Below are 26,763 nucleotides of genomic sequence, written 5' to 3'. Positions count from 1 at the left end.
TGACAGGATGGAAAATAGCATCTTGGAGTAAATTGGAACCATATAGAAATATGTTCGGGATTTATATTAACAATGATTGCTGCAGGAATGAAGCCATTATGGCTCCCATCTGACAGAACAACATAATTTCATATAGAAGCTACTAGAAGATACCATTATGCATGCACGGTTTTCCTAAACAGGCTAGGTTTCTTGAATTTTGCTAGTTTGAAGATACATGTGTTTCTGTGGATTTGCATGAAAAATTATTAAACGTATGCATTTTTTAAATAGACTGGCAGATAATTCCAAATTAAGGATTTTTTTCATTAAAATTCTAAAAACTAAATGTTTAGTAATACTGTTGACCTTCATACTTGCAAAAATGCTACAGTATTTATAAATCACTGCAGATCTTGAAGTTCTTAGGCTTGTCTTCATTATAAAAGACAAAGTAAAACTAACTCACTGCTAACCAGAACAGAGAATGTAAAGTTGATAAAATATCTATTTTTGAAAAAAGGAACTACATTTTAAAATAAGTATAAAAAGATGTTCAGAAGGGAACGTGCAGGCATAGTTCACTTAGTATTTTTTTAAAGCCTTTGGCACAGTGCCACACAAAATAATGATCTACAGGATTAGTATAATGAGTAATATGGTATGGGGATGATCTAGGTACATGTAAGTAGATAAAGAATGCGCATACACACCAAACTCATCTCTCTCTGTATAAGTGTTATGTCCAAAGCACTTCACAATATCTCTGAGAGAATTAAATAATATCTTAATTTTACAGATATTGGGGCAACACACACATAAAGTGACTTGTGCAAGACTATATGATGAGTCATAGCAAGTACCAATTAAAATGGTTTTAGTTAATGTTTGTGGTTGTGGCATGAATAGAAAATAACTTCAAATCTTTAAAAAAAAATTAACAAAGTTATGTCCTATGTACATCAGCAGCATGACCATGTTAGCTGAACTTTTTAAAAAGTATTAAATAGTTTCTTATCATCTTGTGTGGTATAAAAGAGGCAGAATTAGAATACTCCTGCAGTGCAAGGTATTGTGTGCTGCTGGGACACAGTTAATTTATATCCTGCGGACATGACTTTAACAATTCGGTCCACAATTTAATGGGGTTTCACTTAAAACGCACTTAAACAGGCAGAAGCAAACAATGGCATTGCAGGATTTTTTGACATTTATTTAGGTATCTTTAAAAGATCTTTTGAACAACTTCTGCTTCACATAGAGTGAAAAACACAAGTACTAGGTCCCTCTTTCTTACTAGCATTTTCCAGTTACTTTAAGTACCTTTCACCTGCTTCTGAGGCGAGAAACCAGAAAAGGCAAAAAGAGAAGTGATTACATTTCATGAGGCTGTTTGGAGGAAACCCTGAAGCAATGTAAGAGTTGTCAGTCAAGTATAAATTCATGTCATTCCCAAGCAGATATGCTACTGGTCAGTTGTTTAGGAAATTTCTTGAACAAGCCCTTAAACAAAATTTTTAAATCGTATGTGTAATCTACAAGAGAAACCTAAACCCTACGTTTTCTATCTATAGTCCCATCTCAGACCCAGTTTCAGGAATACGCTGCTGCAAAGCCTATATAGTCTCTTAAACTTCTTCTTGGTGTGGAGGATGGGGAGAAATGAGGGAGGATGAATAATCTTGAAGGGGCAAAGGGTAGTTGGAGAATTGTAGGTGTGAGGACATTACTTCTCTTTGTTAGTAAAGATTCAGGAAGCTTCCAGAACGCTAGATGATCACATTTGAATAAAACTTAATAAAAATAGGGATTGTAATTGAGTCATGATTGAATCAAACATTTTTTGATTCCTGCTCTAGTTAATTGTAAAGAAACAATTGGGGTCCCGCCATTACAATAATTATGTAAATCCATTGCCTACAAATTGTTCAGGATAAGTCAACCCTTTCTGTGATTTAGCCACCACCCTAGAGAATTTTCTAGCTACTGTAGAATTGCCTAGATGTTGACCTACATATTCCCATAGTCCCCTTGCGCCCTCAGTATCTGCTTTTATCTCTGGAGACTTCATCTTCAGTATTGCACTCTGCACTTGACTCTGTCCGTTCTGTGCATTTGCACCAACCTTATGTAAGCTGTCACAACTGTGTGAATAACTGATTTTTTCGGTTTGCTGGCATTTCCAGAAAAAAAAAGCAGCAAATGAAAAATTCGAAGGAAAAAAAAATTGGAAAGAGTGAAGTGTTTTGTTTGACCCAAAACATTTCACTTTTGAGCTTTATCTTTTAAAAATAAAATTGAAGGAAATCTAAAACAAAGTCATTTCAAATAGAAAAATCACAATTTTCATTTAGAAAATATGAAAATGTTGGTTTATATTTTCAGATTTTTTTTTAAAGAATTTTTCAACTAAAACAATATAGCAAAATTCACACATTCACTAAATGTTTTGATTGACCCAAATCTCCAGGTTTGGTCAAAAAACTTCAACCAGCTCTAGTCAGACTACACCTTTGGCAGAAAGTGTTGGCAATTTTTTCCCATTTGGATGTCTGACGAGTGTGTAGCAATACTTTTTAGTGTACCCAGAAGGCATTCGCCCATACTTCAAAGCTTGTTGTAAATTTCTTCAAAATACCCTACTTCCAACACATTCTAGTCTACGTGGTAGCCCACTTCCAAAGTGCGTGGGCAGAGCCCTCCTATCTATGAAGAAGACAGTCAAAATGAAGCAAGCCTTACAAGAATTGTGAAGTCACCAAGACTGCAGTTTTTCCTGAGTTTTAGTTAGAACCCATCAAGACCACTGAATTTGGACAAATTTACTCTGTCAATGCCACTCTGTCATGGTGGCTTCCAGATTTAACTGTTCCTACATTTGGATCTCAAGATGCTGGCCCTGACAGCTGGGCACATAAAAGGTTAATTGTTCAATAGCTGTGTCAGAATGCAATTCTATCTTTTTTTTTATACCCTGGGAAATTTCCCACCTCCATTTCTGGCTTCAGATTTAGGAAAAAAAGTTTCCTTTGGTGTCAAGTAGTTCTCTAAGTGCACTATATTTCCACTGAGTAGAATTTTTTGCTCTTCAAAGGGAAGTTCTTAATTCCAGCCTTTGTCTGCGGGTGATATGAAGGACTCACCAGGCAGGGGACTCTGAAGTGTGAGCAGCAGAAGGAGCTGGTGTATAGGTTGAGGAGTTTCTGGGACTTTCAGTATTTTCAGTCAATGGGTGGAGCAGTAACAGCAGCACCTGACAGGGGAAGAAGAGGTTTGTCAGCTGGGAGTCCCCATTGTACATCCTTTTCTCCAGTGATGCCCCATCCACTACCTCCTTAGTCTCTCCAAGAAAGAAGGGACACTTCACAGCTCTCCTGTCAGTTTCATAAAATGTTGTTGTTTTTTAAATCTCTTCATTTTGTAAAATACAGGAAATTGCATTGAAGTTTCCATTATTTTTCAGGGACAAATCTCTAACCTCTTTGCATCTCTCTTTTTATTTGGTTTTACATCAATAGAGGTTTGTATACTGCTTGAAATGGGGTATGGAATACCAAGGATGTGACCATTACCAAATGGTGCACGCTGAATGAATAAACTCTCTCTCTCTCCCACCCTTCCTCCCTCCCTGCTCCCCACCATGGGTGGCTACAGCCCTGTTTAGGGACTTGAACAGCTTTTGAAGCCATTTGTTCTATCTCCTTTTTCTTTATCTTGCTGCATTCCCTTGCCACATGATCTTTTGAGATGTGTGAAAACAGCCACCAGTCAGTGAGCTTCCCCTCCTATCCTGATACCATTTCTGTCTCCTTTGATGTTTGAAGCATCCATTTAAAAAAAAAGAACAAAGTCCACAAAAACATGCTATCTAAATTAATAGGGATTTTGTAGCAGTCTGTTCCAAAGGGTCAGCACTGCACTCTTGAAATAGGACTCATTCCATAAAAAAACACCGTAATAGAGATTCAAACTAAATGTCTATCCCAAATTTAAAAAAAAAAAAAAGTAAGACCAAAAAAATGCCACCATGGATAAAGAGTGGAGAGTAAAAGTGGTGAGAAGCAAAAAGGCGCAGTTTAAAACCTGGAAGTCAGATCCTACTGAGGAAAATAGGAAGGCGCATAAACATTGGCAAGTCAAATGTAAAAATATAACATGTGAGGCCGAGAAAGAATTTGAAGAGAAACTAGCTAAGGACACAAAAACTAACATTACCCTATTTGTTTAAATACATCAGAAGCAGGAAGTCTGCCAGAGTAAGTGGGACTACTGGACGATTGAGGTGCTAAAGGAGCACTCAAGGAAGACAAGGCCATTGTGGAGAAGCTAAATGAATTCTCTGCATTGGTTTTCACTGCAGAGGAGATCCCCACACTCAAGCCATTCTTTTTAGGTGACAAGTAAGAGGAACTGTGCTTGACTGAGGTGTCAGTATAGCAGGTTTTAGATCACCTTGATAAATTAAACCATGTTAAGTCACCAGGACCAAATGGTATTCACCTAGAATTCTGAAAGAACTCAAATATGAAATTGCAGAACTGCTAGCTCTGGTATGTAACCTATTGCTTAAATCAGCCTCTGTACCAGATGACTGGAAGGTAGCTAATGTAACGCATATTTTTAGAAAAGGCTCCAGAGGCAATCCCGGAAATTACAGGCTTGTAAGCTGAACTTCAGTGCAGATAATTGGTTAAAACTGTAGTAGGGAACGGAATGATCAGACACATAGATGAACATGATGTGTTGGGGGGGAAGAGTCAACACAGCTTTTGTAAAGGGAAATCCTGGCTCACCAATCTCTTAGACAAGGGTAATCCAGTTGACAGAGTACTTTAACTTTCAGAAAGCCTTTGACAAGTTTCCTCACCAAAGGCTCTTAAGCAAACTAAATAGTCATGGGATAAGAGGGTAGGCCTTATCATGGGTCAGTAACTGGTTAAAAGATAGGAAAAAAGGGTTAAAAATGAACAGTCAGCTTTCATGATGGAGAAAGACTAATAGAGGGTCCCCCATGGATCTGTACTGGGACCTGTGCTGTTCAACATATTCATAAATGATCTGGAAAAAGGGGTGAACATGAGGTGGCAAATTTTGCCACCTCAATACAAAATTACTCAATTTAGTTAACTCCAAAGCTGACTGGGAAGAGTTAAAAGGATCTCACTAAACTGGGTGACTGGGTGAGAAAATGGCAGATGAAATTCAATATTAAATTCAAAGTAATGCACTTTCGAAAAAATAATCCCAACTGTACATTCAAACTGATGAGGTCTAAACAAGCTTTAATTACTCAAGAAAGCAATTTAGGAGTCATCATGGATAGTTTCCTGAACACATCTGTGCAGTGGCAGTAAAAACAAACAAAGCACCCCAAAACTAACAATGTTAGAAACCATTAGGAAAGTGATAATAAAACAGAAATATTATAATGCCACTTGAAAAATCCATGGTATTCCCACATCTTGAATTACTGTATGCAGTTCCAGTTGGTCCATCTCAAAAAAGATATATTAGAATTGGAAAAGATGCAGAGGACAACAAAAATTATTAGGGCTATGGTACAGCTTCCATGCAAGAAAAGATTAAGACTAGAGCTGTTCATCTTAGAAAAGAGACGACTAACGGGGGATATGACAGAGGTCTAAAAAATCATGAGTGATATGGCAGAAGTGAATAGGGAGTTGTTATTTAGCTGTGCACATAACGCATGAACTATAAGTCATCTGATGAAATTAATAGGTAACAGGTTTAAAACCAACAGAAGGAAGTACTTCTGCCCACAATGTACAGTCAACCTATGAAACTCATTGCCAGGGGATATTGTGAAGGCCAAAAGTATAACAAGGCTAAAAAAATTAGCTAAGTTCATTGAGGATTGGTCCATCAATGGCTATTATCCAACCCATTCTCTGAGTGTCCCTAAACCTCCAACTCCCAGAAGCTGGGACTGGATGACAGAGATGGGTCACTTGAAATTGCCCTGTTCTGTTCATTCCCTCTGAAGCATTTGGGCACTGGCTGATGTCAGAGACAGGATACTGGGCTAGATAGACCATTGGTGAGCCCCAGTATGGCCACTCTTATACTGTTATACTAGTTAACATTTCTTTGGAATACATTTGCAAGGCTGCCTACTTGCATGTTTGTCTGACTTTGCTTCTATTCAAGCAATACTGTGTAAAACGGTTACTTTCTGTCTCTGAAAGTAATCCCTTCTTAGTGTGGATATAGGACTGCTATAAAGATCTCATTATGTTGTAGAATTGACTTGCTCATCAGTGAATTTTCATTCTTGCAACTGGTATTTCTGCACTGAAAAAACCTCAGCCCACAATAATCTACCTTCAAGGTTTTTTTGTTGTCCGTGCTAGGTTCTTAGTTATTATCGTAAACTTTGGTGTATCCTTCCTTGGACAGTGTTTGTGTCTTTGTTATCCTTTTTAGTTTTGGATTCAGTTTTTCTATGCATACCCTATTCAATAAAAATCTTTATTTTGATTGCGCCATTTTAGAATGGAGCTCTTTTCCTCCTTAACTTCTAGCCAGGTGTCCGTCTCCATTTCAGTTATTAAGTGCAAAAGTAAATGCTTTGGAAGTTGCCGCAGGAGACTCAAGCAACATTCCAGGAAGCTTGGGATGGTACCAAAAAATCTTGCAGTTAAATTTATCATTCAACTTTCCATTTTTATGTGAGCAAAAACCGGTTGTGAACTGAAATTACTTTATCTGAAAGATACCACTTACCGGTAAAAAATCTGAGTTCCTCAATTTATTGTCACTTGATAATAATGCCTGTTCAACAATCTGACTAATCAGAAATAGAGATTACACAATGGAAGAAGAGATTTAATTAAAACACTAATTAATTTACCAATTATCACATATAAACATAAAATAAAAGTTTGATGTCTAAACAATGTTCTCATCTAAATATATGTGTCTGTCAGATAATCTATTAAGTGGATTTCACATCTCATATTGACTTCCTTATCTCCTAAAATGCCCCATATATATATATATGAACTTTCTCTGTTCTAAATGAAAGGATTGTGTTGTAAAATGTAACTGATGCATTTATTGAAAGAGTAATTCCTGTTAAATCGTGCCTCTGTTTTTAAAAAAAAAAACAAAAAAAAACCCTATATTTGCACAGGAAGAAAATTTTTTTGTTTTTTCAATACTTGGATTTTCTGATCAAAAAAATTAGGGACAGGAATGTTTGGGTAATTCATTTGAGTACTTCATTGATTCAGAGCAAGCCAAACAAAAGAAGTTCTTGGATGTCTTCTCATTTTTAAAGACTTTTATATCATACATTAATTAACTCTTATTGGCAGATATTTAAGTGCTAAGCAAAACAAATGGAATTTCACCCTGTTGAAAGAATGAAGATTTTGCATATTGAAAACTTTCTTGTCCAACTGAGCAATAGCAATTTACTGTATTACAGAGAGTGATTTTCATAAACATTATTAATGATCAAACTGAGAATGATTCTCTTGCTGAATTACTAGTCAAATGCAGTATCTTGTGGTTTTTAAAAAATCTGAATCCAATTAATTCACATAACTATAGAACAGCTGGTGGCATTTAGACTATAAATACTGTTTTTCTCATATGTGTGCATCATTAGACTCAGGTGTTGTAGTCATCAGTTCCTGCACTAGATGGAAAATCAACCAAAATTAACTGTGGTTTTAAATAGGTGGGAATAATCATTTGAAAATGTACCTGTGTCCATAAATATTCTAACTTTCTATCCTGGTTTTGTTTATCAAAAAATACGAACCAAGTTACCTGTTCATCTTTATATATATATATATATATATATATATATATATATATATATATATATATATATATATATATATATATATATATATATATATATATATATATATATATATATATATATATATAGCAATTATACTAAAAATAAATTTTTGAAAATGTCTTTGTATATGTGCTATTAATTGTGATTATTTACAGGACTCGTATTGTTAGCTGAACATATTTTATGCATATTTTAGAAAAAACAGCAAGTGAATTTTTTTTCTTTAGCTGCAGATAAAGATGACAGTTCTGAAGACATTTCAGTGCCAAATAGTCCACATGCAGAAGCTATTCAGCATAGTTCTGTCAGCACTTCCAATGGAGTAAATTCCACCTCCAAGGCAGAAGCCGTAGCCACGTCCGTTCTCACCCAGATGGCGGACCAGAGTCCAGAGCCAGTGCTTTCACAGATCGTTATGGCTCCACCTTCCCAGTCACAGCCTTCAGGAAGTTGATTAAAAACTTGCATTGCAACAGTTTCTTAGATATACATTTGTGACTTTAAAGGGAAATCAAGACCAGTCTCCATCTAAAAAAATATGTAGCTTAAAATTACTCATTTTTAAAATTTAAATTTAAATTTGGCTTTAAAGATGGGCAAATGAAGAGGAGACTGAACAGCAGTTTCTAGTCTCCTTGCAGAAGATGGATTTTTTTTTTAAAAAAAAAGATGATTTACTAGTTATTTTCTGTGCTCAATGTGTAAAGTGTGTGTAAAGTACAATGTGGTTTATTTCACTTTTAATTTGGTATTATTTCAGCCAACTTTGGGGTGAATTATTAAAGCTCATCCCCTAGACTGTGATAGTAATATTATGTGACATTTTATACCAAAGTTCTGCATAGTCCCTATTGACTTTGTAATGTTGGCAAGGTCATAAAGCACTAGGCAAGAGAAAAAGACAGTAATAGTACATTTGCTTTTAGTCTTTTTGCCTTTTTATTGTTTTGCACATTATGAGAGAGAACATTGGGAGAAAATGTTTGCTTTGTATCATGTGTAGCATTTTGTTTAGCTAATTAACTGTTTTGTTTGGTTGGTTTTTTTTTTGTTTTGTTTTTTTTTTTTAAATTGTTTAACAGGGCCAGTATGGTGTAGGGACATACAGTACTTTTGTGCACATACCTAAACTAGATGAGGGTCATTACTAACTAGATTTTCTTTAAAAACTGATGCCAATTTTTTCAACACTTTAATTTTAAAGCGGGAGCTTTATTTCTGCTGTCAAAACAATGGTCTACAACTACCCTTTGTTGGTAGGCTAGTAGAAAACAGTAAAAAGATATTGTACAATACAGGGTTATCAAATATGGAATAATTTTCATCGCTAGCTTGATACGTTGTGGATTTTTGAATCACAGACTAAGGAGTTTACTCATACACGAATATGGATGCCAGAAAAGCCTAAAAAACCTTTGTTAAACACTTTTTCCCTTCTTCTTTATCATGGTCTTGTATTTGCAAGCTAACTTGTACTTAATTCTTGTGAAAGCACTGTCATCTTTTAGTAGCAAAATTTTGATACCTTCCTTGTGGAAAAATCAGTATCTACCATATCTTGGAAACAATGTAATTATAATGTGGCATGTATGTGCGCGTATGTGTGTGAGGATGGTTCAGTAGTTTATGCCAGCAATCTTTGCTTGAATGTTTAAAGATGCCTTCAATGTGATGCTGGCTGATAGATTGCAGTTTAAAAATGTTATTTACAGTGTGAATTTGGATAACTAACATTCCATGATGTACGTTTGTTTCTGATGAGATGATTGTAGGTACACTTTTTCTCATTATCCAGTCGTCTGTAAGATACTGAGTTTTTTAAATGTGCCATTACCTATTTGGATTCTGTACTCATGTTCAAAATACAGTACAATATTTTACAACAGATTATGTTGGGGGGAAAAAAGTAGATGTGTGCTTTCAGGTCAGAAAACTTCGTATAATAGCAAAAGAGTAGCAAATTTTGGCAGTAAGACAGGATTCCATTATGTATATAACAAAGATTTAATGCATTTATAATGGGTTGTGTAGTTCATTTTCTCTTCCTTCTCCATGCTACACTGTTTTAAATCTCAGTGCTATCAAATTCCTTATGAGATTCATTTTTAAATCTATGAAATGTAATTGGTAATACAGAGGAAGAACATAATTTGTATAATATACAATCATACTATAATCAAAACTGGACAAAGACATATCTGAATTGTGTGTATGTCATTTCAGTGCTGTAAGTGTGAAAATAGGAATTCTAAATATTTTGTATTTTAAAAACAAGGAAGTAATTTTTGAGTTGATAAATCCATATGTTTAAATACTTTTACCAGTTTCATGGGGGAAAAAGTTAGTTACTAAAAAATTCCGCAGTGGTAAAATATACCATAAGTCTTGTGAGAAGGGAATTTATCTCAAAGGCACAAAATGTGAATTACACAGGAAAGCTATACAGTTACTATGTTTCATTGTAATTTTGGTGAACTAGATAAAACCTCATTGGTTACAATATCATTCTCTTTCCTAAACAATAAGGCATTTTTTATCTTATTTATGCAAGTGATTTTTTTTAATAAAACTGTTGTGCCTGTAAAATAAGTCTACATAGGTGTGAGAAGACATGTAAGCATTTAACGAATGGGGTTGGGAAAAGAACCATAATAAACATGTCTGTGTTCAGCAAATAGAGAAAACAGTTATTAGTTGTACAACCATGAATTCCGTTTTGATACATGTGTCACACTACTTCTGTACTTATCATTTCAAGTCTTTACATTTTAACATTTCACAAACTGTACTGTTTTCTTTTATGTGCAATTTGCATGAGTAAATCATCAGAGAATAATCTTTTAAATTATGTTCCTATTTTAATGAAATTACAACTGTTCTAAAAAGGTAGTGGTGTACTCAGACTTCTTTCTCTAGGGTTTTTTTCTCTAATGGTTGTTAGCATTTATGTGGAACTCACCACTAAAGTGTCAGTGTAACATTAGATAAACATAGAAGAACATCCCTGTCTTCTAGAGAAGGAGTCAAATTCCATTCCTCTACCCTTGGATTCAAACTACTTTGTTTAGAGGAATTATTCTTCCATCATTAGTTCCAGGAGCGGAAGATGGACATCAGAAAGGAGTCTTACAACATGACCCGTAGGTCACTGATGTGGTTCAACCTGATTTCTGTTGGCAGTGAGTTCCATAGCAGAGTTTAATGTTTTTTTTGTCTCTCAGCTAATAATCTGTAAAGTTACAAAAGTAATGTAAATCTACAGCTAACTCATATAATCCCTTAATAAATACAGTAAGTATGTAGAAAATAGAGGTGGGCAAATACTACAAAAATTATGAGCATTCAAATTTAAAAATAAAATGTTCCCCTTTTGTTTGCTTTTTCTGAACATTTGGGTTGATTAAGTTTTATTCTCATAAATGTTTGTGGAAAGCTTATTACAAGTTTACATGCTCACTCTGAAAGTGGTGCATTCTGTATGGGTCACCCCTTAAAGTATAGAGCAGGGATCTGTAAGCTTTGTCCCACGGCCCGCCAGGGTAAGTCCCCTGGTGGGCCGGGCTGGGCCGGTTTGTTTACCTGCTGCATGCGCAGGTTCAGCCAATCGCAGCTCCCACTGGCCGTGGTTCGCCTCTCCAGGCCAATGGGGGCCTTGGGAAGTGGCAGCCAGCACATCCCTTGGCCTGCGGGCTGTGTGCCAAAGGTTGATGATCCCTGGTATAGAGATATGGTTCCCAAAATCTCTCCACAGAGCGCTGATACAGAGGCAGAAAAATAAGCAGACAGGAACCTGACTGCATCCTTTGAAGCTAGATTTGCGCACGCAATTATTTTGTGTAAATGTGATGAGAAAATTCCATTTAAATTCTGCATGTAGTCATTCATTCTTACAGAAGTTTAATATAGGAAAATTGCTTCAAACAAGGGCTACATGATAAAGAGAAATGTAACATTTTACTATTCTTGCTTTTCTCCCAGAGACATTCAGATACCCTTTTGCTTCATCAAACTCCCTTCCTGATTATAGGAATTATAGTCACCACCTCAGGAAAGAGAAACAATACCATGAGTTTTATGTGAAAAATCACTACTCACCACCATTATTCAAATATTGAGTGCAGGGTCAGACCTAAGTAAATAATTGACTGTGTGTGTATGTGGTTCTGGGGCCAAACTGTGTGGGGGAGTTTGGTTTGAACTGAAACTGGATTTATTTGTTTTTTCTTGCAGGAACAAAAAACTCGAAAACATTTCATTCAACCCAAAACAAAATTTGTTCAAACCCAAAACTGTTTCATAATTAGCTAAATTCCTTTACAAAATGGATTTTGAAATGTCAAGTTTCATTTCAAAATGGTTCAAACACAGTTTTAACATTCAGTGTCAAAATGGCTGAAAGTTTAGACATTTTAAAATTTATTTTCCATTTCTTTTTCAGCTGTTGATTTTCAGTAAGTCTTGGTACCCCAAGGAAGCTCTAGAAGACAGGAAGAAAGTTAATGTGCCAATATTTAAAAAGGGTGAACAGGATGACCCAGGTAATTATAGGCCTGTCAGCCTGACATCAATCTCAGGCAAGATGATGGAGCGGCTGATACAAGACTTCACTGATAAAGAATTAAAGAAGGATAATATAATTAATGCCAATAAACATGGGTTTATGTCAAACTAACTTGATACCTTTTTTTAATGAGATTACAAGTTTGGCTGCTAAGGGAATAGTGTTGATGTAATATACTTAGACTTCTATAAGGCATTGACGAGAATAATATAAAATGAACATGGCACACATTAAATAGATTAAAAGTTGGCTAACTGATAGGTTTCGAAATGTAATTGTAAATGGAGAATTATCAAATGATTGTTTCCAGTGAGGTCCCACGGGGATCAGTTTGTGGTTCTACGCTATTTAACATTTTTATCAATAGCCTGGAAGGAAACATAGTCATCATTGATAAAATTTTCAGTTAGGAGTGGTAAATAATGAAGAGGACAGGTCATGGATACACAGAGAGATCTGGATCACTCGCTGTGTGGCTAACGATAAATTATACTTCTAGGAACAAAGAATATAGGCCATACTTACAGGACAGGAGACTATCCTGAGAAGCAGTGATTCTGAAAAAGATCTGGGGGTCGTGATCAATAATGAGCTGAACACCAGCTCCCAGTGTAATGCTGTGGCCAAAAGGGCTAATGCAGTCCTTGGAGCAGAGAGGTAATTTTATCTCAGCAGCAGTTGCACCAGTGCAAAATACAAAAATACTGTGTCCAGTTTTGTGTCCACAATTCAAGAAGGCTGTTGATCAATTGGAAAGGGTTCAGAGAAGAGCCACAAGAATGACTAAGTCATTATGCAAGGTAACCTATTTCCCCCTTTTTTTTCCTACCCCTCCCCCCCTCCCCCTGACGTTCTTGTTAAACCCTGGATTTGTGCTGGAAATGGCCCACCTTGATTATCATACACATTGTAAGGAGAGTGGTCACTTTAGATAAGCTATTACCAGCAGGAGAGTGGGGTGGGAGGAGGTATTTTTTCATGCTTTGTGTGTATAAAAAGATCTTCTGTACGTTCCACAGTATGCATCCGATGAAGTGAGCTGTAGCTCACGAAAGCTTATGCTCAAATAAATTGGTTAGTCTCTAAGGTGTCACAAGTACTCCTTTTCTTCTTGCGAATACAGACTAACACGGCTGTTACTCTGAAGAATGATTAAAGGATTAGAAAACCTGCCTTACAGTGATAGATTCAGAGTTCAATCTTTTCAGCTTAACAGAGAGAAGGTAAAGGAAGTACTTGAGTAGTCTATAACAGAGATGGGTAAACTACAGCCCACGGGCTACATCCAGCCCATAGGACCCTCCTGCCCAGCCCCTGAGCTCCTGGCCCAGGAGGCTAGCCCCCGGCCCCTCCCCTGCTGTTCCCCCTCCCCTGCAGCCTCAGCTCACTGCGCTGCCGGCACAATGCTCTCGGCAGCAGGGCTGCAGATCCGCAGCCTGACCCGGTGCTCTGTGCTGTGCAGTGGTGTGGCTGGCTCCAGCTTGGCGGCATATCTGCCGGTTCTGGTGCTGTAGCGCCGCCAGCCATCTGTGCTCCAGGCAGTGCAGTAAGGGGGCAGGGAGTGGGGGGGTTGGATAGAGGGCAGGGGAGTTTGGGGTGGTGATCAGGGGGTGGGGGTGTGGATAGGCTTTGGGGCGGTCAGAGGGTGGGAAATGGGGGTTGAATGGGGGGCAGGGGTCCCAGCAGGAAGGAGAGGGGGTTGGATGGAGCAGCAGGGAGCAGTCAGGGGCGAGAAGTGGGGGGGGGGGTCAGATATGGAGTGGGGGCTGGGCCATGCCTGGCTGTTTGGGGAGGCGGAGCCTCCCATAACTGGCCGTACAATTTCGGAAACCTGATGTGGCCTTCAGGCCAAAAAGTTTGCCCGCCCCTTGTCTATAAGTACTTACCCAGGGAGCCAATATTTAATAATGGTCTCTTAAATCTAGCAGAGAAAGATATAACACAATCCAATGGCTGGAAGTTGAAGCTAGACCAATTCAGACTGGAAGTAAGGTATACATTTTTAACTGAGAATAATTAACCATCGGAACAGTTTACCAAGGGTCATAATGAATTCATTATCACTAGCAATTTTTGAATCAAGATGGGATATTTTCTAAAAGATATACTGTAGGGATTACATTGGGGAAGTTCTTTGGGCTACGTTACACAGGAGACTAGATGATCACAATGGGCCCCTTCTAGCATTGGAATCTATGAATCTGTTAAGCTATTTGCTGAATTTGATCTGAATTTGTGAATAGTTTCCCCCCAATTTATTGGCAAATTTACTATTTGCCCCCCAAAAATTTCCAATCCGAGGCTATGTCTTCACCGAGATAACTGTCTCTGGTTAGTTGTTATTGCAATGTAGAATCCTAATGGAGATGAGTGATGGATAGCTTGTATCTTGATGTAGTGAGTTGATGTAAATGAGTGGGAGGTATAGAGTTGATTTCAACTACCTGGATCTTGTATCCACTATGATTTTACGTCTTGATGTAAAAAACACACCTCTTTTGCAGTGAAGACATAGCGTACTGTTCACAGCAAAACTGTTTCTAGTCAATCTAGTGTAATAAAAGAAAAAGTCAATAAAAATATCAGTTTTTTTTAAGAAAATGATCTGGCTACAAACTCGTCATAACCATGGAGTAAACGATTCATTCAGATCTAGTGAATACTTGTTGGCCCACTGCAGAATATCTCGGACAAATTGTACTCATAGAATCATAGAATATCAGCGTTGGAAGGGACCTCAGGAGGCCATCTAGTCCAATCCCCTGCTCAAAGCAGGACCAATCTCCAACTAAATCATTCCAGCCAGGGCTAATCAGTACTCTGATTTCTAATCCTCTTGTCATCTTGCTTCTTCATGCCCCTAGCCCCCTTGTTGTTTTCCCTCTTGTTGCTGCTCTTTGAAGTTAATAGCTTAGTAATAGGACTGTCACATCAGAGGTAAATAGGTTTTGGCTCCTTCCTTGATCCCACTTCTCGGTTCATTTGCACATGGCAGTCTTGCTGGTTAAAATATCTTAAAATCTATCACTTTTAAACTAAAAACCAAACCTTTCTACTTAGCTATTTTCATGGTATCACACGTTTACTGCCTGCAGAAAACTGATTAAAATGGCATTTTATGTATCCAGGTTAGATCCAAACTCTAGAATTAATTTGCTATAGACAGACAAAAGTACACTGACAATAGAACTTGCTACAGTGACAAGGCGAAAATACACTTTAATAAATTGGTTCCTCTAGATAACATTACATTTAAATACAGTGAGTCCTCATAGATACCAATAAAATGTGATGTTAAATTAAGCTGAACAAGATTTTAGATAACTCTTTGATATATTTTTCATACACTGGAGGAAATGGACCTATTTTGGGAAACTGGAGTTTGTCTGTGTATAGCTATATCTCTTGTAATATGCTATCTGCTTGTCTCTCACTAGTGAAATGATTAGCCGTAAAGAGATTTGTTTTGTAGTATTGTAAATGTTACTTGTCTGTATTATCTGTGAAAATTCTTACTGTGTGTTGCATTATTGCCTGTGTCAGTAATTGTGAATGCACTAATATATACTGGCAGTTAGCATTTTAACCATTGTTTCATGTAACTGCACAGAACAGGCCTGGACTGCACTACTGATGGTCACAGGAATCTTATCTACACTAGTATGATGGGAAATGTTTAAGAAAAATGTAATACAAAACAAAAAGAGTTCAGTTGTCTTCCTGACTTTTTAGGTCCTGACACCTGCTGCACTTGAGGGCAGGAATGCAGGAGGCATCTCACTTCAGAGACATTGTCCCATTTGTTGATGTTTTGTTATTAAAATGGCGACTGTGCACTTAGATCTGTACAAGACAAAGGAAAAACAGTCTGTCAGGGAAGAGATTTAGACACCATAGATAATAGCCATGCAGAAACAGTGTATTGGCCTTGCTTCCCTGCATCTTTCCCAATCTGATTTTTTTCCTTTAATTTCCACCTGTAGATGTATTTCTTTTATATATATGGATTTTTTTACTTTAACTTTGCTTTATATTTTCCCAGAGCTTTTCCTTTTATTTCTTTTTCCCCCTCTCCACATTTCTATGCAAAATGGTCCTTGTAGGTTGCCCACTACCTTTTCTTGATTTCCATTTTTGTATTTTGTTATGGGTTCCTTTCTGTATTTTTTTCCCCAAATGCTTTTCCTGAGTTTTAAAATCTTACTCTTTCCTTGTTTTCCCCCGGGTGTTTCTTTCTCCATGTGGATTGCCCCTGTAATTGTTTGTTTGTTTTCAGTGGGCTACACTGGAATTTTTTCATGTTTTTTCCTCTTTTTTTGCTTGCCCCTAGCATACGGACTGTAATGACCTGCCATTTTTCACACACACACACCTCCCAGCCCCCATATTCCAGCAATGAGCAGCCAAAGGGAGCTTTTTCTGCAGCCTGTATACCTGGAGTCTGATTTGACATGTCAGCTTTTTGCAGCCTATATACACTGCAAAATACTCCACAGCACAATGGAAACCAAAAAGTTTATGAAGGTATAATTTTTATCTCTCTCTAGAACAAACCTGTCACATAGATTACATACTGTATTTTTAGATTTAATTAAAGTATGTTCTGGAATGACTTTGCAAATACATCACGCTATTACAGAATTTTCAGTGTGGCATGAAAATTAGTATGGACGCAGAAATCAGGAGCTCTTGCAACTGAATTTAGCTTGTGTGCACCACATGGGGCCCTGCCTCCAAGTTATAAAAAAATAAAGCATGACTGTGCCTTTAAAAGAGGCTTTTTAATCTCCCAATTGTACGGCTGGTCTAGGTCTATCACTTAATAGGATTACAGTTCGTATATTAACAACTTGATAGTTTTTAATTTATTTCATTTGCTGTAAAACATCTCCCCATCATCTTTTGCCATTTTTGTAATGGCGTTCCATATTTTTATTTGCTGTACCTGCACGTAATTCTTTTCTGTTAATAACTTTTTTTTGCAGGGGTGAGGTAGGGGAAGGAGTGGTCTATACTTTCTTCAGTTACTCAGTAAAGCTACATAGTTAATTTTTATCTCAGAATGAAGATTTAATCAGAAAAATGCAGTGAAATGAGTATGTAAGAGCAGTCATTGTTATAGCCTGCCCCCAAGCAGAATGAACGCAATGGGTGTGAGAATGTATGATAGGCTTGTTGAACAAATTTGAATGACAGCATTCAAATCTTAAATTTTACGGCATAAACTGGTCTCTCAATAGTCATGGAAGGAATTCCTCCACCTGTTTCCAGAACAGCATTACTGGCTAGGAACATAATGGACATTTCTGTCTGACTCTTTCTGAATCACTAGTATTAGGTCACTACTGGAGACAAAATAGTACCCTAGATAAAAAATTGAATTGTTTCAAAAAGCAGCTTATTGTTGGCTTCCATGATATTTAAAACAAAATGGAAAATTACAGCTAAATAATATATGTAGGAAATCTAAACAGCAGAAAAAGACTTAAGGTAGATGTAGTTATTACTGATACCCTATTATCCAGTCAAATGTATCCGAAGGACAATAATAATTAATTTAAATGTCTTCAGTGTACATAGTATTTATAATCAAAAGTTATAAAATTATTTTGATCATACTTCAGGTAAGTATTATAAAATAGCCATGGATACATATTTTGTATGGATATGCTTAATGAATTTTAAATGCATGTTACGGCAAGTCAACACTACAAAATTAAGTCAACCAAAGTTACACAACATACTGCTCCCTCAGTAATTAAGTTGCTTTTCCATGTCCACACTACACCCCTTATGTCCGCGGTGTGCATCCTCACTACCAGCGCTTGAATCAATGCAGAGATCAGTGCACCGTGGGTGGCTATTCCACAGTGCAACTCAGCACCATCTAGTGCAGGGTGTTTTGGGAAGGGCTTGCAATACCTCACAGGGGCAAATGAGTCATACAGGGGTGACTGGGAGCATGGTTCAAATGTCCCATGATGCAGTTTTCTCCATCCCATCATTTTATCCGCATCTCATAATGCGTTGTCTCTTTTCAAAAGCCCCACAAACCCATGCATCCGCCATCTCTGTGAGAAGCAGAGCTGTGCAGGATCCATGCACTATTGTGATGAGCGTTGCAAGTGCAATGCACCTGATCTGCAGCATTTGCAGAACTGCCAGAGGAGCTGCGAGGAACATGATGATTCCTTGGAGGCTAGCTTGCTGTTGGACATAGAAAGAAACAATTCATGGTTGTTGGCCTTCACGGAGAAGCTGCAAATGGTGGAGCACTAGTTCTGGGCCGGAGAAACAAGCACTGACTGTTGGAATCACACTGTTATACAGGCTTGGGATGGTGAGCAGAACTTTCAGATATTCAGCCACATTCCTGGAAGCGTGTGGAGCTTGCCCCAGCCTTCCGGCACAGCAACACCAAAATGAGAGCTCCACAGCCAGTGGAGAAGTGAGTGGCGATCGTTGTGTGGAAGCTTGCAGTGCCAGATTGCTGTCGTTGATTGGGAATCAATTTAGAGCTGGGAAATCCACTGGGGGGTTGCTGTGATGCAAGTGTGCAGGGCCATTAATCATGTTCTGCTACAAAGGACTGTGACTCTGAGCAATGTGCGGGACATAGCGGATGGTTTTGCAGCAATGGGGTTACCAAACTGCAGTGGGGCGACAGATGGCAAGCATATCCCCATTTTGGCACCAGTCCACCTTGCCACAGAGTATGTCAAAAGAAAGGGCTGCTTTTCTATGGTATTGCAAGCGCTGGTGGATCACTGGGGACATTTTACCAACATAAAGATGCACGTGTCATGTAGCTTTAAGAAGACAGGCCTGTTCAGAAAGCTGCAAGCAGGGACTTTCTTCCAGACCAGAGGATCATCATTAGGGATGTTAAAATGCCAGTAGTGATGCTGAGAGACCCAGCCTACCTCTTACTCCCATAGCTCATGAAGCCATACACCAGCCACCTCGACAGCAGCAAGGAGCACTTCAACTACAGGCTGAGCCAGTGCAGAATGACAGTTGAATGTGTCTTTGGCCATTTGAAAAGCCACAGCTGCAGTCCACTCACGAGATTAGATCTCAGTGAAAAAAATATTCCCATGGTTAGAGCTGTCTGCTATGCGCTTCATAATATCCGTGAAACAAAGGAGAGAAAGTTTCTTCTGGGGTGGAGGGAGGAGGTGGAAAAGCTGTCTGCAGATTTTGAGCAGATAGATACCAAGGTTATAGGAAGAGCTCAATAGGGAGATATATGGCTCAGGGAGGCTTTGAAAGACCATTTTAATAGTGAGCCACAATAATGTGTATTGCTGTACTGTGTTCTGCCTGGCCTTTTTTTGTTTTTCTTGGGTTTTTTGGAACCCTGATGTGAACCTTGTAATGAGTTGTGTGTGTGTGTGGAGGGGGTTGTGTTAACATAAAATTGCATGTGCACCTCTTGCTATTATCTCTGAATAATGTGAGATCCAGCCAGTATATGTTGTGAACTAATAAAGATGAATTAAGTTTCCAGAACTAGAGTTCTATTCCAAACCCATGCAAACAGACCTATTTATAACTGAATGAAATGTTACAAATACAAGGAAAAGAACCTTGAAATGGAACCTTGAACAGTATTTTTCATTTCACCAACACACAGACTGATCTGTGAGAGACGTGGTTACTGTATGTGTGGCTGTGATTATCTGTACTGTTCTCCAGGGTAAAGTGACAGGGGTAGTGCGGCGGCCCTGGGCACCACACGGAGTGGGAGTGGGGGAGCGTAGGGAGGTACAGTTCTCTGTGGGCCGCAGAGGGAGGTGACCATGGGACTGTTGAACCTGAAGGTCAACAAGAGTCTCCAGCATTTGTTTGCCTCTTGAGAAGCACTAGCATGTCCTGCTGCTTGTTTCTCTCCTTGTCCTGTGCTTTGCTCCTCTCTGATCTGTCCATTCCATCCGAGATGGTGATCCTGAAAGCCCTGTGTTTGGTATCCGAAGAGCCAGAGGCTTGCAGGGTCTCTTAGAACATGTCATCCTCCGTTTTCTTCCTTCTACTCCTCATCTGGCTGAGCTACTCTGCTGGTGTGGTTGGAGAGACCCTCAAGGCCACATTTTAAGCTACAAAAGATACAATGAACAGAGGTAGTATTGTGAGTGTATTCACAGGATAAATGGAAACTTGGTATACTGAACTCATTCCCCTTGATCCACACAAGTTGCAAGCACTACATTCTCACTTCTCGTTGGGATTCCTTGAGCGAGCACAGCAGAAGTCCCAGCCAGGGTGAGTACGACAGGGTGGGGTGGGGGACGGGGTTGGCAAGTTGGGACAATAAGCAGGGGATAGCTCACAGGCATAAGTGCCTGTGGAAAGAGCCATTGAACTGAATACTGGCACCGTATCCCACAGGCAGTGGTGATTTTAGGTGATGTCTTACTTCTGAGGGTAACAGGCTGAAAGGGAACAGCTCCTACATTCATACGGCTGCAGACCGGGTCCATATGCTGCTAGCTTGTGTGCTGCAGTAGTGCTTGCTGAAGTAATTGCTCAGTGGTGTGGGAAAGTGTCCTAAGGCGGCCTTCCCCAGAAACCTTCAGAAGAGGATTGCAGACTACCTTCATGAAACTTTCCTTGAGATCTCTACGGAGGATTGATGGGACATACTGGTGCACTAAACTGTTCCACAGGGCCCTCTCTGCCAAACTGTACATGGGAATGAGAAGCAGATAGCAACTCTACCTCACTTGGTTATTTTACTACCTTGTCACTATTAAAAAGATGAAATGATTTAAAAAGAGTAAATGAACAGAGGTGTCCCTGCAATATCAAAGTAACCTGCACACCTACCAGAGGTTCCTTCCACTGCATCAGGTTCGCCCATGCTGGACTGTAGGAACTAGCTCGACTGCTTTGGAGTCAAGAACAGATCCTGGCTCACTTCGCCACTGGTTCGCCCAGTTGCCTGTCCCACATACTCCTCCTCTTCCTCATTCAATACCACCTCCTCATTGTTCACTTTGTGGGCCTGTGGCTCCAGCTCCCCTGAAGTATCCATGTGACTCTTGGCAGTAGTCATGAGGTCTCTGCCAAGGATAGCATGCAGTTCTTTGTAAAAGCAACATGTCTGCGGCTCCATACCAGAGTGCCTGTTAGCTTCTGTTGCCTTCTGGTGCACCTACCGCGGCTCCTTGACTTTCAAGTGGCACTGCTGCATGTCCCTCTTGTAGCCTGTCTCTCCCATGCCATGAGCAATCTACTTATAGATGTCCATGTTTCTACAGCTGGATTGGAGTTGTGCCTGCACAGCCTCTTCTCCCCACAGACCCAAGAGATCCATCACCTACTGTGTACTTCAGGCAGGAGCATGTCTGCATCGTGGAGCTGGCATGGTCAGCGGGGAAGTTGCTAGATGTGCTAGGTGAGCTCTCCACACTGAGCAAACAGGAAATGGAATTTCAAAAATTCACAGAGCTTTAAAAGGGGAGGGGCGCATACCTGGCTGCTGGGCCATGGAGTTCAAAACAGTGACCAGAACAGTGGTAAGGCATTGTGGAACACCTGTTGGAGGCCACTAAAGTCGATGTATGTTGCCCTAACTACATCAACCTAAATGCTACACCTCCTGCAGAGGTAGAGTTATTAAGCCAGTGTGGTGAGCAAGTTACATTGTAGGGAACAACATTTTAGTGTAGACACTTAAGGAGTTAGATGGACATAAACTGCCTTGCATTGACCTAATTCTGTAGTGTAGACTGGGCTTTAGTCATTCTACATTTTCTGCTCTGTAAAATATCAGTATAAAGCTTGTATTTACGAAGTATAAACTTTATATTCTACATGTTTATGATTTCATAAGAAAAGAGACTAATGTTTTAATTTTCTTGTAATAGCTTTTGTCTTCTGCATCCAGACAAATAAAGCCTTTCAGCAGAACTGCATTAAAGGACTAATGATTTTTGCTGAAAAAATAGATAATCCGGGTAAATTAAGAACAGATGCTATATATCCGTCATTGTGTGATAGAAACATTTGTTAATTCTGTTGATCATTTTGTTGAGCATGTCATGAATTTTAAACTGGCAGATTTACAACTTCTATGACTGTCACGTATGTGTGAGTATATAAAATATTTCCTTATAATATTTCTAACAATCCAAACATTTTAGATCTCTGGCCATTAGAGTGGAGGCAGGGATCTTGTTTTTTTATTTCTTCTCTAAAACACCTAGCACTTACTTGGATACAGCATAAACAGAAGCAAGAAGCATCCATGGGTCTGCAAAACTGTTACCATTCCCCAAGGCCAGTCCTCAGAGCTACTAGTTCTATTGCTATGGTGTCACCCTGGCTGCACCCATGTAGTTTTGTCCTAGCCTACATACTGCAGCGTAGATTCCAGTGCACTGAGAGGGGAGATATGTTTCATGCAGTGGATGCTTCCCCATTACTTCCCCCTTCTAGCTGACTGGGCAGCCATTTTATGCAGCTAATTGCTATAAATTGTGACCCCCTTCCTTGCTTATGCCCTGAGCAACAGCAAGATACACTGTTATCTTTACCTGCTGCTGTAATCTGCCTCTGAGTAAAGAGCATAAGAACAACCATACTGGGTCAGACCAGTGGTCCATCTAGCCAAGTATCCTGTCTTCCGACAGTGGCCAATGTTAGGTGCTTCAAAGAGAATGAACAGAATAGGGTAATCATCATGTCAATTGGGAACAGGGTTAAGCTAAACTGCAAAGAAAAAAAAATCTTAAACCATAATGCAAGACAAGGTTTTTCACTAGTTTTACTAACTGTAACACTTCAGGCAGTCTTCCTGCTGCTATACCATACTGCATTGGGGAAAAGTCAACATGAATTTGGAAAGGGAAGTCATGCCTCACCAATCTACTAAAATTCTTGGGAGTGGGGGTTCAAAAAGCATGTGGACAAGGGGCATCCAGTGGATATAGTGTACTTAGATTTTCAGAATGCCTTTGACAAGATCCCTCATCAAAGGCTGTTAAGCAAAGTAGGCTATCGGGGATAAGAGGGAAGGTCTGTACTGGGACCAGTCCTATTCAATATATTCATAAATGATCTGGAAAAAGGGGTAAACAGTGAGGTGGCAAAATTTGCAGATGATACAAAACTATTCAAGATAAGTCCCAGGGAGACTGTGAAGAGCTACAAAAGTATCTCACAAAACGGGGTGACTGGGCAACAAAATGGCAGACGAAATTCAATGTTGATAAATGCAAAGTAATGCACATTGGAAAACATAATCCCAACTATACATATAAAATGATGGGGTCTAAATTAGCTGTTACCATTCAAGAAAGAGATTTTGGAGCCATTGTGGATAGTTCTCTGAAAACATCCACTCAATGTGCAGAGACAATCAAAAAAGCTAACAGGATGTTGGGAATCATTAAGAAAGGGATAGATAAGAAGATCAAAAATATCATATTGCTTCTATATAAATCCCTGGTATGCCCACATCTTGAATACTGCATGCAGATGTGGTCGCCTCATCTCAAAAAAGATACATTGGAATTGGAAAAGGTTCAGAAAAGGGCAACAAAAACTATTAGGGGTATGGAATGGCTTTCATATGAGGAGAGATTAATAAGACTCTGCCTTTTCATCTTGGAAAAGAGACGACTAACGGGAGATATGATAGAGGTCTATAAAATCACGACTGGTGTGGAGAAAGTAAATAAGGAAGTGTTGTTTACTCCTTCTCGTAACACAAGAACTAGGGGTCACCACATGAAATTAATAGGCAGCAGGTTTAAAACAAAGAAAAGGAAATATTTTTTCACAGAACGCAGAGTCAACCTGGGGAAGTCCTTGCCAGAGGATGTTGTGAAGACCTAGACCATAACAGGTTTCAAAAAAGAACTAGATAAATTCATGGAGGATAGGTCCATCAATGGCTACTTGCGGGGATGGTGTCCCTAGCCTCTGTTTGCAAGAAGCTGGGAATGGGCGACAAAGGGTGGATCGCGTGATGATTACCTGTTCTGTTCATTCCCTCTGAAGCACCTGGCATTGGCCACTATCAGAAGACAGGATACTGGGCTAGATGGGCCTTTGGTCTGACCCAGTATGGCCTTTTTATGTTCTTATGCATTGCTTTATGTCCGCATGAGCGTGTCTGTTAAGGGTCACTAGCTAGTTTCTTCATCCTTCTTTTGCAGTATCTGCTCAATGGTATGCTGGTGGTTGGCTAACTGCTCATCCAAAGCCACCCATTTTCATTATTCCAGGTACATCTGGAGCACCCTGTTGGTATTAATGACGTTCAGGATCTCAGTGCTCAGCAGTGCTTCCTCCATGCTATGTGACAGCAGTTTGAAAATGGTGCTGGTCTCCTAAAACCAGACAAATTATGGGATACCAGGAAAGGAATCATGGGAGTTTGTCAGTTTGTCCTCAAGTTCTGGAATTCCAGTAGGTATCTCTCAGTGTGCTGCAAGAAAAATCCCAGAATGCATTGAGTCTATCAGTGGAACATTGCACCATGGGCCATCTGCCCAGAATGCGGTGTGGCTATTTCAGAAAAGCACACGCTGACTTAAATAGCTTAAAGAAAGTGGTGTGGATGCACTGTTTCAGTATACTTGTACCTGTATAATTATAGAAGAAAAACTTGTATTAGCAAAGCTTTCCAATGTAGGCAAGCACAGGCCCTGATGCTCCTTGCAAACATGCTAGTGCACATCCCAGCAATAGTGTGGAAGCCCCGTCTCTCCTGCCATGCAATCCTATTTACAGAGGACTGTGGTAGGAAATGTGTTAATGAGCACTTGTCTGTGGTAAGTGGTTGCTTATTACACACTTTCTTGTTACTGTTTCCTTGGATGGTGTATTGATGCTCTGATTACTTGGTGAATTTTGCTGTGGCTGATTCTTATTTAACAATTTAATTTATCCACATTACTATAAAATTGTGTGCAGACACATCCCTGGTGACTCTTCAGTGACTAAAACTACCTATGTAATTGGGGGGCAGGGAGGGCGGTAGAGCCTTGCGGGAGGAGCTGCCGGCGTGGGGCTGTCCGACGGCCCCACGTTCTGCTCCTTTTGCCACTGTGGTTCACTGCTGAATGTGCCCCCCCCCAAGGCATCTGGGAAGGGGCATGTGACCCTTCTTGACCCTCTCAGGCATCACCTTGCTTTAAGTATATGAGTGGGGCCTTTTCAAGCCAATAGGTGTAACTGAAGGTGCCACCACAAATGACCTATTGCCGTGGGCACCCCCCGCCTCCAGCTCCACTTAGGGTGACCAGACAGCAAGTGTGAAAAATCAGGACGGGATGGGGGGTAATAGGAGCCTATATAAGAAAAAGACCCAAAAATTGGGACTGTTTCTATAAAATCGGACATCTGGTCACCCTAGATCCACTTCTGTTCAAAATCTGTTTCGGCATGTGAATAATTTTCATGTCACCATTTCACAAATCAGTGTGAGTTAAAATTAAAATGGTCCAATATAAGGTATACTAAATTACAAGCAGAACATTTAACTCCTTTGCTGCTGGATAGAAATGCCTCTTCTATGCTGCTCTTTGTCCTGAATGTTAAACTGACATTAAGGTAACATCAGGAAATGCTACATGTAACAATCTCTGGAGCAGTGTATGTTTGCCAAATATTCTGGATATATTCAGGAGCCAGGAAAGGGCTTAGAATTGTCTTTTATTTAAAAATAAGAAGCTTCCCCCCAGCAGTGCATTATTAAGCACTGACAGTGTGCTCAGTACTGTATGTGGCATAAAATGAAGATGGTCTTTCCCGTGAGAGAGCTCACAATCCAAAGAGAAACGGAATGGAATGGAAAAGCTGATACATTTGCTAGTACAACTGAGCTTTCATTAATGGCCTCTAACCTGCAAAAGAAAATCAAGACTAAATTACTAACTGAATCTGCTAAGTATTTTCATTTCCTATTATTTCCTGCTTCCTATTATTACATGTAAATCCAAACCCAGGATTTCTACCATTGATTTCCATGGAACAAAATGCCATCTAGTGGTAAATGAAAAATATTTAGAACATTTCTCTGTACTAAGTTTCATGAAGCTATATATATTTCAGATAGTCTACCACATTTTACAGCAACTCATGTTTTCTTTTCTTTTACTGAGAAACTTCCCTATCAAAGACACTGATTAAAGACATAGGAAACTTATTTAAATGGTTTGTTAATAAGATAATTTACAGACATGAGTTGCAACACAATTGGAAAAATGATCACTTTCTAAAGTCTTGTCTCGACACATAACCCAGCTTGCATCAATTTAATGACATCTGTTTTTAAACCCACTTAGGTCATGTCTACACTACAAGCATTGGTAGATGCAAGTTACGTTGGCATACAACTGCCAAAGTCCATCTATTGCTCACGCACGTGCACACTTGG

General features: G+C 39.2%; 1 protein-coding gene across 2 annotated transcripts in view; it reads left to right on the top strand.

The window, feature by feature from the left end:
- The window catches only part of ATF2 (activating transcription factor 2), a 97,128-nt gene extending 85,927 nt beyond the window's left edge, over positions 1-11,201 (top strand). For both annotated transcript variants that reach the window (XM_073305922.1, XM_073305923.1), the window contains one exon: positions 8,041-11,201. In XM_073305922.1, the coding sequence (XP_073162023.1) occupies positions 8,041-8,267 (227 nt within the window). In that variant the 3' untranslated portion in view covers positions 8,268-11,201. The remainder of the gene's footprint in view (positions 1-8,040) is intronic.
- Positions 11,202-26,763: the final 15,562 nt, after the last annotated feature.

The sequence above is a fragment of the Lepidochelys kempii genome, chromosome 11 (assembly GCF_965140265.1).
Source record: "Lepidochelys kempii isolate rLepKem1 chromosome 11, rLepKem1.hap2, whole genome shotgun sequence".
In the NCBI taxonomy this organism is placed as follows: domain Eukaryota; kingdom Metazoa; phylum Chordata; order Testudines; family Cheloniidae; genus Lepidochelys; species Lepidochelys kempii.
Note: the sequence above shows the minus strand (reverse complement) of the source record. Positions and strands in the feature narration are given on the sequence as shown.